This window comes from Parus major, chromosome 4 (assembly GCF_001522545.3).
Source record: "Parus major isolate Abel chromosome 4, Parus_major1.1, whole genome shotgun sequence".
NCBI lineage: Eukaryota > Metazoa > Chordata > Aves > Passeriformes > Paridae > Parus > Parus major.
The window spans coordinates 24346215-24363263 of record NC_031771.1 but is presented as its reverse complement, the minus strand read 5'-3'; the positions used below and the strand labels follow the sequence as shown (position 1 = coordinate 24363263).

The window sequence follows — 17049 nt, the reverse complement described above, 5'->3', positions numbered from 1 at the left end:
GAGCTTTTTTGTTCAGGGTTATTTTGTATTTGTTTATTTACTTTTTAAATTCAATACTAGATAAGCATAATTTCTCTAGTAGAGTAGCTTATGTAAATGAAGCACCTCCTTTCAGGGACTGTGCAGCACTTTGTCCAGCTTTTCCCACCTGTCCTGTTTCCAGTGTCTTATGTTAACCCTGACTGACCAATACCTGTGCAGTGTGCTGGGAGGCTTGCTGGGCCTTCTGACATCTCCGTAACTGGGTGACAGGGGCTCATAGTGATCCAGCTTGGGGAGCTGTGTCTAGAGACCCACCCAGCTCTCTGAACAGTTAAAGCAATCCTTTTCTGATCTGGGGCCTTGTGTCAGGCATTTCTGTTCACTGTGCATGTTCCTGGTTGTGATCCCTTCAGGACCATAGGAACAGTATACAAGAAATTGCCATGAGGTGCAGTAGTCTTGTAGGAAAGTACACCCCTCTTTAGTTTGGAAACAGATGAGCTTTTGTACTTGTTGTAGTGTGAAGAAGTTTAAGCAGATGCTGAAACATGACAATGCTAATAAAAAAAAGCTGATGTGGTGTAAGGAATTTTATTATGTAAACAAATAATCACGTTCTGTTCAAAAACAATTCCAGAATATTTAAAAATATCAGTTAAAATTCGAGCAGGTTTTTTCTTGAGTAAGCTGGCACAGCAGTGAAATAACCTTACCTAGAACAGGAGGCCCGGACTAGCAGCATTTTACAGCCATCTTTAAGACCTGAAGAAGTACTACATATACTACCACTCTTATCTGACCCAAGGGCTGCACTATTTTCTCTCCAGCTTTTCAGACAACGAAAGTGGCTATTGCACTGTTCACACATAGAATGTTACCTCTTTGCAAGTTCCCTCTCTAAGAAGTTTCCCTGCATTTATCAATTAGCTGTTAAGGTGGGCAAGTTCCTGACAGAGGTGGTTTTCACACCCCTGCAATGTTGCAGTTAGAATGATGGCCCGTGCAGTAGGAATTCCAGACCAAATGGGAAAGAGAATTTGTTCTCAGGAAAGTAATTCTTTGATGGTCTTAGAATTCTCATCACCCCTCAGGCCCCAAGTAGTCAGTGCATTTACCACTTACAGCTCCCAGTTTTCATGATCATGGCCCTTAAGATGGACACTTTTTAGGAGCCTGTGATCTTGGATTCACTGTCCAGTCTGGAGAGAGCTTTTCTGTCAGGAGGAGAGGCATTTTTGTCGTGAAGCAGTAATCAAACCTGCATGACACTAGAGGAGAGGACAGAGAATAAGGAGCATAGTTGCAGACCCACAGTACCAAATAGGGCAAGGCTGAATTTGTTAAATAGACCAAAATGTTTGAGATATTTGAAAACTTAGAGCAAAAATTACCATGGCAAGGGCCATGTGTGATCAGCTAACACGGTCCCAAGGGATAAAGCAACTATAATTCAATTTTATTTAGACCAGAAGGAATTTGCTGGCTAAGCAAGCAGCTCTGCCCAACAGCAGCTTTGTTGTGGTGCATTCATGATATGCCCAGCTTAAAGCATATCCCAATAAACTTGTTGACCAAAGAATGTGTATAGATGCCTTGCTGAATTGGCCTAGGAAAAGAAAACTGCTGATGGGAACAAGGTGTCTATTCCTTCTTCCTCTTTGCAATCCTGCCACATCTTCTACAGCAACATAGGCAGCACTTGAAAAGAATGAGGACAATAGTGGCAGTACAGGTGAACAAGAATGCCAGAACATCCAGGCTGTGGTACTGGTACCAAGTGAGATGGTGAGCAGCTGGTCTCAAGTGCTTTGCTCCTTTGTGACGCATGACAAATTCAATCCAGAAGACGGCTCTGTCCAGAGGTTTAACAGGCTGGTCGTGCTGTATCTTGGATAACTTTAGAGCATTTTCCTTATAGCTGGGGAAAAAAAGGAATAAACCAAAGAGATTTCTCACTTATTCCTGAAATAAACCATTTAGCACCTGGCAGTCCTCTTGAGGAAGGTGGACCAGCCCTGCTTGTATTTTTATTAGTCATATTTAATTATATTTGAGACTGGTCCAATTTATTCCTGAATGCATAAACTTGGGTTAAGAACAGTAATAGAGAAAGCCAATATTTTGCAAAAAAAAGTTATTTAAAATTATTCCAGATACTCCTTTAAAAAAAAACAAGATGGAAACATTTGCAGCATTTTTGTTCCAATATAATAGAGTGTGTTGATTTGGGCTGGGATAGGGTTAACTTTATTCATAGTAGCTGGTGTGGGCTATTTTTTGGATTTGTGCTGGAAACAGTGTCGATACAATAGGGATGTTTCCTTTACTGCTGAGCTTACGCAGAGCAAAGGCCTTTTCTGGCTCTCACACCACCCCACCAGCGAGGAGGCTGAGGCTGTGCAAGGAATTGGGAGGGGACACATCAAGGAAAGCTGATCCCAACTGACTCAATGGTCCCTATGGTGTCATGCTCAGTAGTAAAACTAAGGGGAAGGCTGGGGAGGCCACATGTACCAGCTGCCATCCAAGTTGTTACAGATCATCTCTGCCATGGCTGACTCCCTCAGATACTAGACACCTCCATCAGTGCTGGTCCATTTGCTTCAGGAATTTGCAGGCTCTCACTTGAAGGAACACCTGTCCTTCACACTGGATGGGATCTGCTGCTAAAGATTGAGGACTTCTGCATTTTTCCAATCCCCTTGTCAGTGGTCTTATCCTTAGCAAGGGATCCCAGCTTCCTTCTCCTCTAAGTCCTGACTGATAGGTATGGTAACCTAAGGATACTGCTAAGTCAGGGGTCAGAGAAAGAACTGTTATGACTATAGGCAGCTAAGACCTAATTAAACTAGAACTGTCATTCAGAACCTCCAGAGGATTTACACTGGCAGAGAACTCTCAAAAGCTCCTCTGAACTTTCCAATGACTATTTTTCTCAAAGCACTCATAAAATGCAATATGAGGAAAACCAAATTACTGATCTCTCCTTTTTGAGAAATGGTGATTCTCAGAAGGGAAAGATGACTTTCATCTGAAATCCAAACTTCAGATTTTCTGCATTTTCCATTCTTAGAAGAGCCAGCAGAATTTTTCACATCAGCATCCCAGAATTTTACACTAGGCTGAGGCTATTAAGGCAAGAACAAAACTCACGTGGAATTGTAAATGACTGTGTTCAGTGCATCAACCAGGTCCTGGGTCTTCATTGTGTTGAAATCCACCTGAACTGCAGCTCCTTTTGCTACCATGTGAGCAATGTTGTCGTGCTGGTCAGCAAACATGGGAATCCCAACCATTGGGATCCCGTGGTAGATGGCTTCATAGAGCCCATTGGTCCCACCATGTGTGATAAAGGCCTTAGTCAAGGGATGGCCTGGAAAGGGAAGGAGAGGTGCATGTTACAGCAGCTGTGGCAGACTGCATTCACTGGGATGTGAGCAGTGCATAGAGGGGACAATGCACTGCTAGAGAAGGGAACAGCCCTGATCTCTGGATCAACAGCAGAGCTTGCATGCTTAGCTTTCCCACAGTCATATTTAACACAACATGTGCATCAGCATGTCCCTCCAGACTACCCCACAGTTACTTTTTGGCCCTTCCCCTATTGTGCAGTTGTAGTTTTCACATGGTGCCAGGGTCAGAACAGCCCCATGCTTCAGCCTTGCTTAGGTCAAGCATTTTGAAGAATGAGCGCTAGAGATGAACTGCAGAAGCCAACTCCAACTCTGGAGTACATCTCTACTTTGGTATTTACTCCTGCCTTTGGGTGTTTTTGAGCCCTTCCAGGCAGCTGCCACCAAACTCTGTAAGTCAGGGCATTTTAGGAAACCAAGGCTCCCAAGAGCAAAGTTCTGCAGCTTAAGCTGTGAAATAAAGTGTATCCACAAGCACTACATGGTTCTGTTGCCTGAATTAACCATTTTGGTTGAAAAACAAAGTAAACCGTTTTTCCAAGGGTGCAGTCCATCCCAGATAGAATCAGTCTTACCAAGCAGGTCATTTTGTGGTATCCAGCCATAAATCCTGGTGTTGGAGCCCAGAGTTTCTGGTTTTTTCCCTTTGTACCGCCAGAGGACCTTGAACAAAGGAAGAATAGGGTGGTAAACATGGTGCATGTGATATGCCTTTCTGTATTATTACATGTACTTTAGAGCTTTATCTCAAACCCACATACCTTTTCCCAGTAATTCAAATAGCTTTGGCTCCAGTTGAACTCTTTGATTGGTTATTATGTACTAATTTAAAAAATGCATGGAGTGATTTTTGTATTTTGGCCTGTAGACACAGGTCCACGTCATTTGGTTCAGAGGAGGTGAAACACCAGAACTCCCCATGAGGTAACTCGGCAGTCTGTCTCTCTGAGAGAGCCAAGCTTCCTGGCTGTATCATATCCATCAGGGATGCAGATAAAGAACAGGCCACTCTGAACATAAGAGGCTCACAGAGAGCAATGAAAGTGAAAAAAGCAAGGCAACAAGGCAACTTGTTTTAGGCTTGAAAAGAAATTCACCTTTTGTGGAAGCTGACTGAGGGCTTTGGCGATCACATTACTTCTTTCATCACTTAGGTTGTGGACCATCGACCCAAGAGTGAATACAATGACACCATGTTCCCCTGAGCTCTGAACAAATTCTTCCATTTCCTAGGAGAGACAGAAAACATACCAGCGGTAATTACACAATGCAGATTAAACAGATTTCTGTGACTAGAGAGCATAACCTTTTCAGCTTATTAAGGGAATGATGGTGGTGTGAGTACCTCTTGACAGAAGGGCTTGACAGACTTGGCCCTGTGGAAAATGGTCAGTTTCTCCCCAAGGAGGAGCAGGACAAGTTGAGACAGGTGACAGATGCTTTGTCTGTTTGAAAGCAAGTTTCAGGATACATTTCAAGCAGCAGGAATGAATCCTGGTGTAATCATGAGCAGGCCGTACATTCTCTGTGACACTCTCCCTAGCATGGTCATGGTTGTGGATTTTCCTGGAACAAGTACTTTGCATTATACAGCCCTGCTGAAACCTGAGAGGGTATTTCAGCATCCTGATCACAGATTCACCAAGTTGGTACCATCACTTTGCAGACAGTTCTCATTTCATACAGTGTACCACATTGCTCAAAACATTTTCTACAAATCAGACCAATAGGTTTTCCTGTTCCTATTATTAGTAAGTGTCATGTGAACGGGAGCAGTAACATGCCAAAGAGAATGGTTATCCATTTTCCCCAAGCTCAACCCATGCTACAGGGGAGTGGGAGGAGAGTTAGAAGGTTTTAGTAGACAACTTGCACTTAAGATGGCATATATCTTCCAAGGCTCCTACAGGATTGATAAGCTACACCAGAGCTTGTCATGTAGTCATCTTCAGTATTTGGGAGTTTCAAGTTCACCTGAATACTGCAATTCACAGCAGAGCATAGGCTGGAGATGCTCAGTGTTTCACTCCCTTTAAGATGTCTTAAACTAAGATACAGTTGAAAAACGTTTATCACTCATCTATTTCTGCAAGTTTTGACCCCATTTTACCTAAAGAATTTGTCTTGTCACAGCGCCTTCTGGCATCAGGTATTTCAGTGTTAGCATGGGCAGCAAGTCTGTGTCTTAGAATTAAAAAATTACATTTAAGTACCCCGAGGTAGCAGCTATTTTTCCTAAAACAGTCACTGTATTACCCTGTGCTGATATCAGCTATCCTCTTTTAAGACTGCAGGTTGTAAAGCAGCCCTCAGTTTGGACAAGTATGGATGGGTGCTAAATAGTTCCTTGCTCCCCAGCAGCACTAGAACATCTTTAAGAATGAGCTTTCTCAGGACATGGCTTGCAGGGAGAGAAACAGTCTTTGTAACAAACCAGCCAACAGCAGAATGAAGTTGGGATACCTTTGGTAATGGTTTTGCAGGCTGGCAATGAAGTCCTCCAACAAACTCAAAGTTGGGCAGGTAAGGGCGTGGAAATTCAAAATCCCAGTATGTTCTGATTAACCAAATCTCTGCTTTCCCCATCGTCTCACACAGGGTTGTGGGCCTTCCTGTGGACAAGGTATAAGAGATTAACAATGTGCATGGGAGTGACCTTGTTTGCTCTAGATTGTGAAACAGAAGCATTACCTTTGTCTTTTGGCACTCCCAATCAGTGTAGTTTATCAAACCATGCATAAAATGAAAACATCCACAAATCTGGATCTATTCCTTTCCCTTTGTTCAGCTCTTGCTGGTGGCCATGAGCAAGGGAGTACAATGCTTAAAAGGATTTTGAACCTTCATGATTACTTTAGAGAAATACAAGCAAGAAGCATTTCAAATCTAATATAGAAGTGCAATTCTTGTGGTGCTGAATTATTACCTGTGCTTGTAGTAAAAACAGAGAACACTTGGGGAAGAGAAGAATCACAGAAAATTTAGTTCAATAAAAAATGAATGACAAAGTGATGATCGCCTGACAGGAGGAAAGTTTTTAAACAAAGTTCTGTAGCATTTTTCAAATGGTGACTCATTTAGCGGCTGCTCAGACAACAATAAAAGACAGGTACAGACATCTCTAGTTTTCTTAAGGACTGGATCAGCTGCTTCTTACACATACTGGGAAAAATTTGCCAACTCCATGGATACTTTTAATGTCATTTTATGCAAACCCCAATATTTCTAGAAATCCATCTGAAAAAAAGAATTTAATGGTAATCTGATGTTTTATAGTTTACCATTTGGAAAAATATATATTCTTAGGTACATGTTGCAAGTTGTTTTTGCAGTATTTTCTCCACAAAGTGAAACTGGGGAGTAAAAGGGTTAGAAGTATTGATAAATAGTTTTCCAAAGCCAGCCTAATGCAACCAGGAATCAAGCTAAATAAGCAGCAAGATAAAAATTACCTGTAGGGTGTCGTCTTCTACTACTTGGTCAGTATAATAATCTGCACCAGTAATTTTTTCTTTGTATTTAAGTTAAAGAACAATGAGTCAGTTACAAAGTTGCTGAAGTGAAAATTAAGTTTGCATTACAAGTAGAGTGATATAAAGGTGTAATTAAGTCTTTATGTGGTATTAAAAAATTCAGTCCAGGGAAGAGGGAGTAGTTTTCAGAGCACAAAGGCCTCTTTGCAAATGCAGAAAAAGACTGGACAGCGACAGAAGAGATAAGAGATGCCCTTGTGTTTGCTGTTCACTCATTATCTGCCTGAACTTAGATGCCCTGGACAAGATTCAAAGTCCATTGAACTAAATGGTCTCTTTATTAAATGTTGAATCATGCCTGAGCTGTACTATGTTTGAGCAAAATTTTCAGCTATGTATGTAGTTTAAGGAGACTGTTTCAAGCCCTGAATGGTGGATGAAAAGGAAAGGTGACAGCATTTATTGCTGAGAATCTGAACTCACACTCAGCACCCTGCACTATGCAGAGCTGAAAGATACTTCAAGATTGCCACCTCTGCTGGCCTTTGAGAAAGAGTATTTTGAGAGAACAGCATGGTGATCCCAAAGCATTCAAAAGGCACAACTCATGCAAGAAAAGAAACCTGTCAACAGCTTCCCTACCTAAGACGTTACTGTAGTACCCATCCCATTCAGCTCGCCAAAACTTCATGAAAAATAAATCAGTGAAAATGTAAAAGAGGAAATTCTGTAGTCTTTCCATAAAGGACATCTGGTGAGTCAGCCCCATTGTGCTGGCAGGCACGTAGGAGGGTGGGGACGGGAGCCCACCACACAGCCGCTCTACCACATTCCCATCAGAGAAGCGGAAGCTGTAGACAAAAGGGATCTCTAGGATTTCTGCTACAAGCTCCCCGCCTATAGACAGGGGGTCAGCGATCAGAACATCAAACTTGGCCTGCTGCAGCTTTGCTATCAGGTGAGAGTTCATCACCAAGGTGTCACAGGTCTGCTTCGACATATTGGTAAAGACCTCCAGTTGCTCTTTCATCGTCCACATGATCTCCCAGGGGAAGAGATTAGAGGCTTCATTCATCCAGAAATTGAGGAAGTCTTCCATGGATGCATCCAGGGTCTCCTGGCTGAAGGGGACTTGCAGGACTTCAAAAGTGAAAGGAGAGGAGGTATCCTGGTAGTTGATGAGCAGATTGCTTGAGGCCACCAACACAGTCACTTCATGACCCCGGAGAATGAGCTCTTGCAGAATCACTTTCATATTGATCCAGTGACTGGCATCGGTGGGCCAGACCACCACCCTCCCACAAAAACCAGTGCTGCAGCAGCATGCATAGGCACAGAGCAGCCAGAGGAACTTTGACCCCAACATCTCAGCATTCCATGTACAACTCTAGTCTGACTGAACTGGAAGCAGTTCACTGCTTTTCACTGTGCAAACACTGTAGAGCCAACCAATTAAAAGTGACACCTGTTTGATGACTAGACTGGCAAATGTGACAAGATTGGCAAACATGACAAGTGGGAATGTCCGAACACAAAAAAAGAAAAAAAACAGGGAAGGACTGGGCAGGCAGCAAATCCCATTCTGGAGTGTTTTGCAGACCCACAGTTAGTCTTAAAATTACAGTAACTCCTATCTGCTCACCACAAAGTGCATTTTGCAGCATGTGAAGACCAGAAGGCTTTACCCTGTATTGTAGTTTAAGCTTGATAGGCAGCTAGGCACCATAGAGCCTCTATATTGTCCACAGAAGGAAGAGAAAAGGAAGGGCAAAACTTAGAAAACTCATGGATTGAGACAGAGACAACTTAAGGGGGGGGGGCAGAAATGGAAAGGGAAAAAAAAAAAAGCAAGAAAATCAACTGATGCAAAAAGAACAGTTGTTCACTACCAGCCAGTGTCCAGTGAGTCCCTGAGAAACAGCAGCCCTGACAACATTTGCCCCATATCTTTTATTTTGCTGAGCACAAAATCATCATGGCCTAGGGTGTCCCTTGGGTGAGTTGGGGTCAGCTCTCCTACCTCTGTCCCCTTCCAACTTCTTGTGCATCCCCAGCCCCCTTGCTAGTGAGGTGGGGTAAGAGGCAGAAAAGGCCTTGATACTCTAAGCACTGCTCAGCAGTAATTAAAACATCCCTGTGTTATCAAAACTTTACAGCACAAATCCATCATGCAGCCCATGCAGTCTAACAAAAGAGGTATTGCACATGGAGCCTTAAATGCTAAACCCCACAGTTCACAATAAAAAAACACCACAAGATCCAAACAGCTCTGAGGCTTACACAACAGACACCAAACCATGCTTCAGCCAGCACAAGATTTCCTAGTATCTGTCATTATAACATGATAAGCAACACCAACACACAGCTAGGTTCTCTTAAGAGTAGGATCATTTAATAACTTGGCTCTCTCAACAGAATTACACCTTACTAGTGAAATGTAAATAAAAACGCTTTAAAGTCTCGTATTGAAATACCCATTTTATCTCCCCACTAGCAATGCATATGTTTGGCCTGTTTCCTCCTAAGCATTACTATAATCACCTAGAGCAAAAATGGGAAAACAATTACACAACTATTATTTTTTTAAAAATTAAGAACCACTTACAGATAAATACAACTATAATCTAGGAGGTTTCTATACACTTTCAGAAAAGCAAAGAACCGTATCTCTGCAGAGCGTCTTTTATCACTGTGAATTGGGGTTCATCTGATGTCCCAGACTTTTAAAGGTCCTGAGGAGGATACTGTCTCTAATTTTGAGACAAGGTAGCAAGTAAGAAGTGTACTATGGGAGAAAAAGTCGTAGTATTTGGTGGGTATATAGTATTTTACTGTTCTTAGTGTTTGTCATGATTCATCTATTGAATATGACTAATGAGCCCTGTTTCAAGTGCCTTAGTACTGATTTACATATACTGGAAGTGCCTGTACAGATGTAGCTCTACCACTGTAGCAGGTCAGGATTAACAGGCAATGTTTGTACTTGCCTGGATTGTTTGACTTGATGCAGGAATTTTGAAGGAAGGAGTGAATTTGGGGCTGTCTTGTTCCTGATTTGTGCCTTAACCTCTCATCTCTAGGTATTCACTCTTGTGTGTACAACAGATATAATTTCTAGAAAGAGAGCCTAAAAACTTACCTAAATTGTCACTGTAGTATTGATCCCAGCTTGCCCAGAGAACATAATGAAACATGAAATCCTGGAGAGCGTAGCTGAGGAAGTTTTTTAGCCTTTGCCAGAAGGTCATCCTATCTGTTAGGCCGGTTAGGGTGGTTGGTACATAGGAAGGAGGTGCTGGGAGTGTTCCACAGATCCGCTCCACTGTGTTGCCCATGGAGAACCGGAAGGTGTACACAAAGGGGATACCCAGCTTCTCAGCAACCAGCTCCCCACTGGGGAACAGTGGGTCTGCCAAAAAGACATCAAAGGCTGATGCCCTCAGTCTTTCCATCAGTGCCTCATTCTTCACAACTCCATCACAAATTATTTTGGTTATGTTCTTCATCTGCAATGTCTTTTGAGCTATCTTGTAAGCACTTTTCCAGATAGGTAGCTCTCTCTCCTCATAAAAAAAAAAATATAAAATTTCCTCCATTAAGTCAGCCATCTCCTTTTTGGTGATTGACACCTCAATCACCTCAAACTGGAAGGGTGAGGGCTCTGTGGGATTGACGATGAGGAAGCACGAAGGCAGCAGCACGGTCACCTCGTGGCCCCGGACCACAAGCTCCTGTAGTATGTGCTCCATGTTCAGCCAGTGGCTGTTGTCAGCTGGCCAGACCAACACCTTCCCTCCAGATGCGCAGCCCAACACGGCCAGCAGCAACAGCGCTGCCACCTCCTTCCCTGCCATTGCTTGCCCTGTGTGGCAATGCCCCTGTGCCTTCCTTCACGTGGCACTCCCAAGCTGGGCTGGGCACGCATGACACTGCCTTGATCCCGAGGGCAGGGAGCCAAAGGTAGGTGGTGTGAAATCCTGCACTGGGTAATAGCATGCTTAATGTCATGGTTTCCTAGGGCACTGAAAATGTGACTGGCGCCAACTGGCACTCTCTGGTGGTAAACACCTTGCTGAAGCTGGAAGATGTGATTCCTCTGGAGCAGCAGGGAGAGCCATCAGCCCTGGGGGGCTCAGTCCAGCAAGGACTGTATCCTGTTCCTAATCCCATCCTTCATGCTCATCTAGCTACAGTCTCTGTGTTACTTGTGTGGTAGAAGAGGTGACTTTTTCATTCTTCTGGCTCTTTGAAACACAGCTGGGTAGGCAGCAAAGATGTTCACTGATTATGTGGGCACCTGTTTGCTTTTATAAAGCCACTAAGCATCCCTTTAGAACATGCTTAAAGTGGTGATCTGGGGCTGCAGCCAAAAAGTTGCATCTTGAAGGGAATGATATTACGCAGCAAATTACTCCAGTATCAGAATAAGACTGTCCTCATGTGAACTTGCCTCTTACAGAATACGAGGAGACCAGGAGGAGATAGTGCAGGCTTCCTGCCTGCCACTAAGTGCCAATTATGCACTATAAATTGAACCAGAAAATCTATTAAACAGCTTTATTTATATGGTCCCTCCTGATGTGCAATTAAGAAATACTGTAAGTTCTCTTTTCTGTGCTAAAAATCATTATTACAGGGTTTCTGCCCAGTGCTGTTACACAATGGTTTTGCAATGTTGTCATCCAAGGCTTTCGGTATGGTTTCCATGCTGGCTAGAGCACCCTTTCTGGGACAAAACTGTGGGGTCATGGAAACAACTGGACTGTGAGGAGCCAAGCTGAGGTAACTCATGTACTGCACACATGACACCAGCTTGGTGTACTTGTGGAGTCTCGCATCATGAAGGTATTTGCAGGCAATTGAACCCTGAGAGATTTGCAAGAGGTTTTTTTGAAGAGCTCAGTGAGAAGGCAGTGGAAATGGCATGTGATTAATAATAAACATTTCTACATGATCACTCAAAACAGTCCAGAAGAAAAGCCTGCAGAGAAAGATTTGTTTTCACTGTTTGCTCTGTGGGTGGTAGGGTATGTTCTAAATAAAACTTGTTTTGTGCAGAGAGAATTGGTTTTATATGACCAGTGACATAAGTGAAGTCTCTATTACAAAGCCACAATGCACTTAAATATTGCTGCTGAGGGTGACAAGTTCAGCTTGTAATTCACCAGCTCCCCCCTCCTTGTTATGATCCTCTGGATGAGGAAAATGGCTCCATTCTTGATTGCTTTCTGTGCAAGCAGTCACCCTTCCTGAGCACCCTGTATGGTGTGGAAGTCCTATCAAACTCCACACTAAAAATATGACAAAAGTCAAATTTGTCAACTGGGATGACCCTGATCGTGTCTCAGTGCAATGGCATAGCAGCACAGCACCCTGACTGCTAGCGGCTCAGCCCCTTTTTAGGGACATGATGACAAACTTTTGCTGACCTCTCTCTTGACTTTGCCACCCTGGTGGGTTCCTAGCTCTGCAGGTTACAAGGAGAGACTGTGTAATGAGAAGTGAAGTATCAGAAGACTTACCTAAGGCCTTGCTGTAGTAGATATCCCAATGTCCCCAGTAGCTCTGGAAAACGTAGTCTTGCAGGTGGTAAGACACAAAGTTTTTTACTCTCTCCCCAAAAGACATGTGGTCAGTGAGCTCAGACAGGGCTGCAGGCGTGTAGGATGGTGGGGTTGGGATCTTGCCACAGTGCCTTTCCAGAGTGAAGGCTGGGGAGAAACGTAGTGAGTAGACAAAGGGAATGCCCAGCTTGACAGCCACGAGTTCCCCACAGGGGGTCACAGGGTCTGACAGCATCAGGTCAAAGCCAGACCCCTGCAGACGTGCCATCAGCTCTTGGTTGGTCAGCACTGCATCACACATCATCTTGTTCATCTCCTGCCAGCCTACGGACAGTCTTCCCAGCTCCTTATAAAACTGCCAGAAGGTCAAAACAGTTGGCCTGTTGTTGAGCCACAGATCCACTATTCCATTAATCAGGTTCTCAGGAACATCTTTCTTGAAGGGCACATAATAGGTCTCAAACTTCTCTGTGGCCTTAGGTCTGGGTTCAATGTAGAGGGTAGCGTTGGATACCAGGATGGTAAAGCTGTGCCCACGGCGGATGAGCTCCTGTATAATTACATTCATGTTCATCCAGTGGCTACCTTCCGTTGGCCAAACCAGTATCTTCCCACAGAAGACAGGCCCTAGCAGAGCAACCTGAAAAAGGAGCAGCTGGAGGTATTTCTTTGAACCTGTTGTTTTCATGGCCATGGCAGAGTTAAGGGCTAGATAGTCTGGGAATTTTCCCTTCCAGTTGGGAGTGCTGCACCTCTGTGTTGTGTTTGATGGCTCTTTACTAGCACTCTTAGCAGAAGTGAGACTTTGCTGTTGCACAGGTATTGCCTTTATAACCTGTGTTTCATCTGAGCTCTGAAAAGAAAAAAAAAAGAAGTTTGGTGATTCGTTGTTCCCTTTCTGCCTTCTACCCTGGTAGCTTCCCACTGAAGGAGTTCTATTTTCTTGTTAGGAGGATAACAGCAGTCCTGACTGCTTTCAAAGGAGTTAGTCCCCTGGATGCCAGCCCTGAGACTCACACAAATCCCTTGCATTTTTTCCCATGAATTAGCAATGTCAGAGACAGGCCAAGGAACGAGAGGCCACAGGGCTGACTTGGCATCCTTTTTCACAGTGAGATGCTAAAAGTGCTGATATTTCTTATGCTGAGGGAAGTCAACAAATCCATCATTTGGTTGATGATAATGCCAGTAATAACATGCAGTTTGTTCTAATATGTCACCAGTAGCTTCCAACTGCTCCCAGAAAACTTTTAACACAGTGGGTCCGTTGCTACTGCCTGTGGCATGTCACCACCAACCTGGTCATGTTGTGAGCTCAGTTTGGGTGTCTAAACATGGGACTGAGCCTCTAAGGAGAAAAACCTAAATCATCTGCGATGGCTCTCAGTTGGAAAGCTGTCCCTTGAATATAAACACCATGCCTGGAAGCAGTTCTTTAACCACCTGGAGCCAAAATGACAACTAAAACCCACACATATAATGACACACTTGATCTAACACAATTTGGGTTATGCAGCAAAAATTTCTTACCTAGCAGAGTCTTCCAAGGTACATAAACATTGTGCTCTGAGTTGCAAGGTGCGATTTGCAAAACCACTTTGCTGCTTTTCCTTACTGCTCCCCTCCTCTGTGCCTGGGCTGCTCCAGCAGGATTGGTTATCAGACAAAAGGACCTTAAGTAGGTTACCCTCTGAACTGGACTTTTCCAAAGGAGGAAGTAATAAAATACTGGATAATGGCAACAAGGAATGTATTCCGTGTTAATTCATTGCTTTGTTATGCTCTGGGAATTTAATGGTTGAGATGGTCTTTCCCTTGCCAGGATATACTATAATGTTATTACAGAGCCAGCTTCTTAGGAGGACTTTGTATCCTAGAGATAAGAAATATGGTGTCTGACTAAAGTGTTAAAAAGACTTTTTTACCCCCCAGCAAAACAAAATTGTTTGTTTTATGGTAGATATGTTTATAAACTGTCAACAGCAACAAAGAGTGAATCTTGTGGTTTGTTTGCAGAGCTTTTCAAAAGTTGGTGCTGTATGTGTGAGTTTCCAAAAGTTGCGATGTTACTTGTGCTGGCTCTGTGGCCTTTGATTCTGGAGATCTAGGCAAGTATTTAATAACCTGGAAATCTAAACCTAGAACCTAGGAATCTAAAGGTGATTAAAAATCAGTGATTTTTAAGTATTGTCCATAATATTCAACAGGGCTTTTTCTAAACCCTCAGAATCCAGGACTATTATGCCAACATGTTTCAACCATAATTTGGCCTTACAGCCAGGAATTTCACTACAGTCTCTCTACAGATCTTTGTATACAGAATATGATTTTTTTTTTCCAGGCTAATTTAGATTATTTTGTAAAGTCCTATAAGAAACTTAAAGTTTTTCCAGCAACTATTGAAAGGCCATGTTCATATGGGCTAGAGCAGATCACAGAATCATAGAATATCCTCAGCTGGAAGGGACCCACAAGGATCATTGAAGTCCAGCTCCTGGCCCTGCACAGGACAGCCCCAAAAATCACACCATGTGCCTGAGAACATTGTCCAAATGCTTCTTGAACTCCCTCAGGCTTGGTGTTGTGACCACTTCCCTGAATAAAAACTTAGATGGGAACTTGTTTTTTATTTCCCACTCCTTAGTATCAAATTCCTTCATAGCAAATGAGAGCAATTGTTTGGGAAACCAAAGAGTTCAATTTGTCTTATTTCCATGGCCAGCTCCAAAGATGATACTCAGATTACTCAGATCAGAGAAGATAAGAATTTTGAGAGGATTAAAGAACAAAATCCAGTAAATGTGAGAGAAGTGGGGCAGAAGAATGTCGATGGTGTTAAGTGCCTGTATTTCACACCTCTAACATTACTGACAGAAGTGCTGCAGACCATGATGTAACCTCCAGCCTTGTTAAAAAACAACAGACTTTTCAAGGTTAAGGCCCTCATGCAGAAGTTAGGCAATGCAAACTCATGTTTTCCACACACGGGTCTGTCTCTTCACCATTGTGCTGGCTGCCTGGGGGTGTGCATGGCACTTTGATTTCTAGGAAACCTCGATGCCAGCCAGCACCTCAGAAATTCGGGGCCAGGGTGGAAAAGGGAAGCTTTTGCGCTGAAGAAGCACCAAATGACTCTGTGCTTTCCCCTTCACTTAATGCAACAAAGCAGCTTCTGGTCTGAAAGCAGACTTAAAAGTCTTAACTTACCTTTTTTTCTTTTTCTCTTGGGGGGGGGGGGGCAGTTTGGCAAGAGGAAGGGAGGATACTAGATTGGGAAAATTTCAAAGCTGGCTCATCCCTACATGCAGAAGTGACAGGATTGAGCAATTCTGCAGTCACATGTGTGTGTGCTCAGTAAAAGACTTGTAATCCCCAGGGTATAGGGAAACTCCAGCAAAAGTTAATGAGATGAAGTAGCCTCACCATGACCACCTTACTTGAATAAATTGTATCTTTATACCTCTGCACTGTTACCACAGGATGAAAAAAAACAGGGGCTAGGTTAATAGCATTGCACTTGGATTTTTTGATTCAGTTTAAGATTCTACAAACTCTCTTCACTGCTGCTGAAATGCTGCAGGGGCACCTTGGCAGGTAAACAGCCATCAGGGTGGCTGGCATGGGAGCATTTCCACTCTGCAAAGCCAAAACATTAAAGAAATGAGGGAAGGTTCAGGCCAAGCTTGGTGTCCCTGCTAGGAATCTGCATTGTTGGTGAAATAATAAATGCTGCACCCTGTCCTTGTCAGTTCTACAGCAAGGAGCAGCAGCAGACTTACCCAGCTCCCTGCAGATCTGTCCAACCTCCCAAGAAAGCTTCGTACTATGGTGATGGGCAAATCTGAAAATCCCATCAGCATGGCCATGATGGGACTCTTCTAATGGCTCACCAGCCGAAAAAAGGAGGAGTTGCTCTCTCCATTCCACCTTTTCATGCATGTTTGCTGTTCATGCTCCCATGGCAAGCCCTTCCCCGTGACTTACCCAGTCATCCTGCCAATGGTTTGTTTTGTGGGAGAGTTTGCTGCTGCTGCAGCAGGAAGGAGTTAGGCAAAGACCAGGCAGACAGCAATGGTCGGGGCAGCCTCATCAGCTCGCACTGTTGCTGCCTGGGGAGCGGCAGTGATAGCACCGCAGCACAGACCAGAGGTCACTGCGGCCATCGCTGCACCCACAGGGGTCCCAACTGCGGGGACAGAGCCCCAGCAAGGGTAGGGGTGCCCACAGTGTGCCAGCATCACCCAGAGCAAGCACCTCTCCTCTTGCTGCAGCACCCCAGGGGAGCAGGGAATTGGGTCCCTAGAGTTATTGCAGCAGATCCTAGATCAGGGGAAAGTTTAGGGGTGCTGACTGCACCCCAAAGTACCCAAACCCACTACCCAGGACCCCCACACAAGCAGCTCTGTGCAGCTGAGCATGGGCAGAGCACCCCAGGACAACCATCTCACCTAAGGCCTGCTGGTCTGCGCTGGGAGAGTGACGCTGGGACGGTGACACCAGGAGCGTGTGCGTGTGTGACAACGGGAGGGTGACGGCAGCAGTTTTTACGGGCAGGGACAGGGAGGCGAGGGCAGTAATGTTTGCCAGCCCAGCAGCTGCAGGGAGGGAGGAGCGAGT

The 17049-nt window shown here is 44.1% G+C and overlaps 1 protein-coding gene across 3 annotated transcripts; it reads right to left on the bottom strand.

Annotated features, from left to right (window-relative positions):
- Positions 1-554: 554 nt before the first annotated feature.
- On the bottom strand, positions 555-16973 carry LOC107203168 (UDP-glucuronosyltransferase 2A1). 3 transcript variants are annotated; one of them, XM_015624772.2, is made up of 9 exons: positions 16881-16973; positions 12391-13285; positions 10051-10640; positions 7511-7553; positions 5859-6007; positions 4493-4624; positions 3971-4058; positions 3136-3355; positions 555-1900 (listed from the first exon to the last, which is right to left on the bottom strand). In XM_015624772.2, exons 2-9 carry the CDS (start codon positions 13124-13126, stop codon positions 1624-1626), a joined length of 2235 nt encoding a protein of 744 aa, XP_015480258.1. In that variant the 5' UTR covers positions 13127-13285; positions 16881-16973; the 3' UTR covers positions 555-1623. The 3 variants fall into 3 exon arrangements, with proteins under 3 accessions (XP_015480258.1, XP_015480255.1, XP_015480257.1); XM_015624769.2 differs by lacking the exons at positions 7511-7553; positions 10051-10640; XM_015624771.3 differs by lacking the exons at positions 7511-7553; positions 10051-10640; positions 12391-13285; positions 16881-16973 and adding an exon at positions 6848-6866.
- Between the last annotated feature and the right edge of the window lie 76 nt (positions 16974-17049).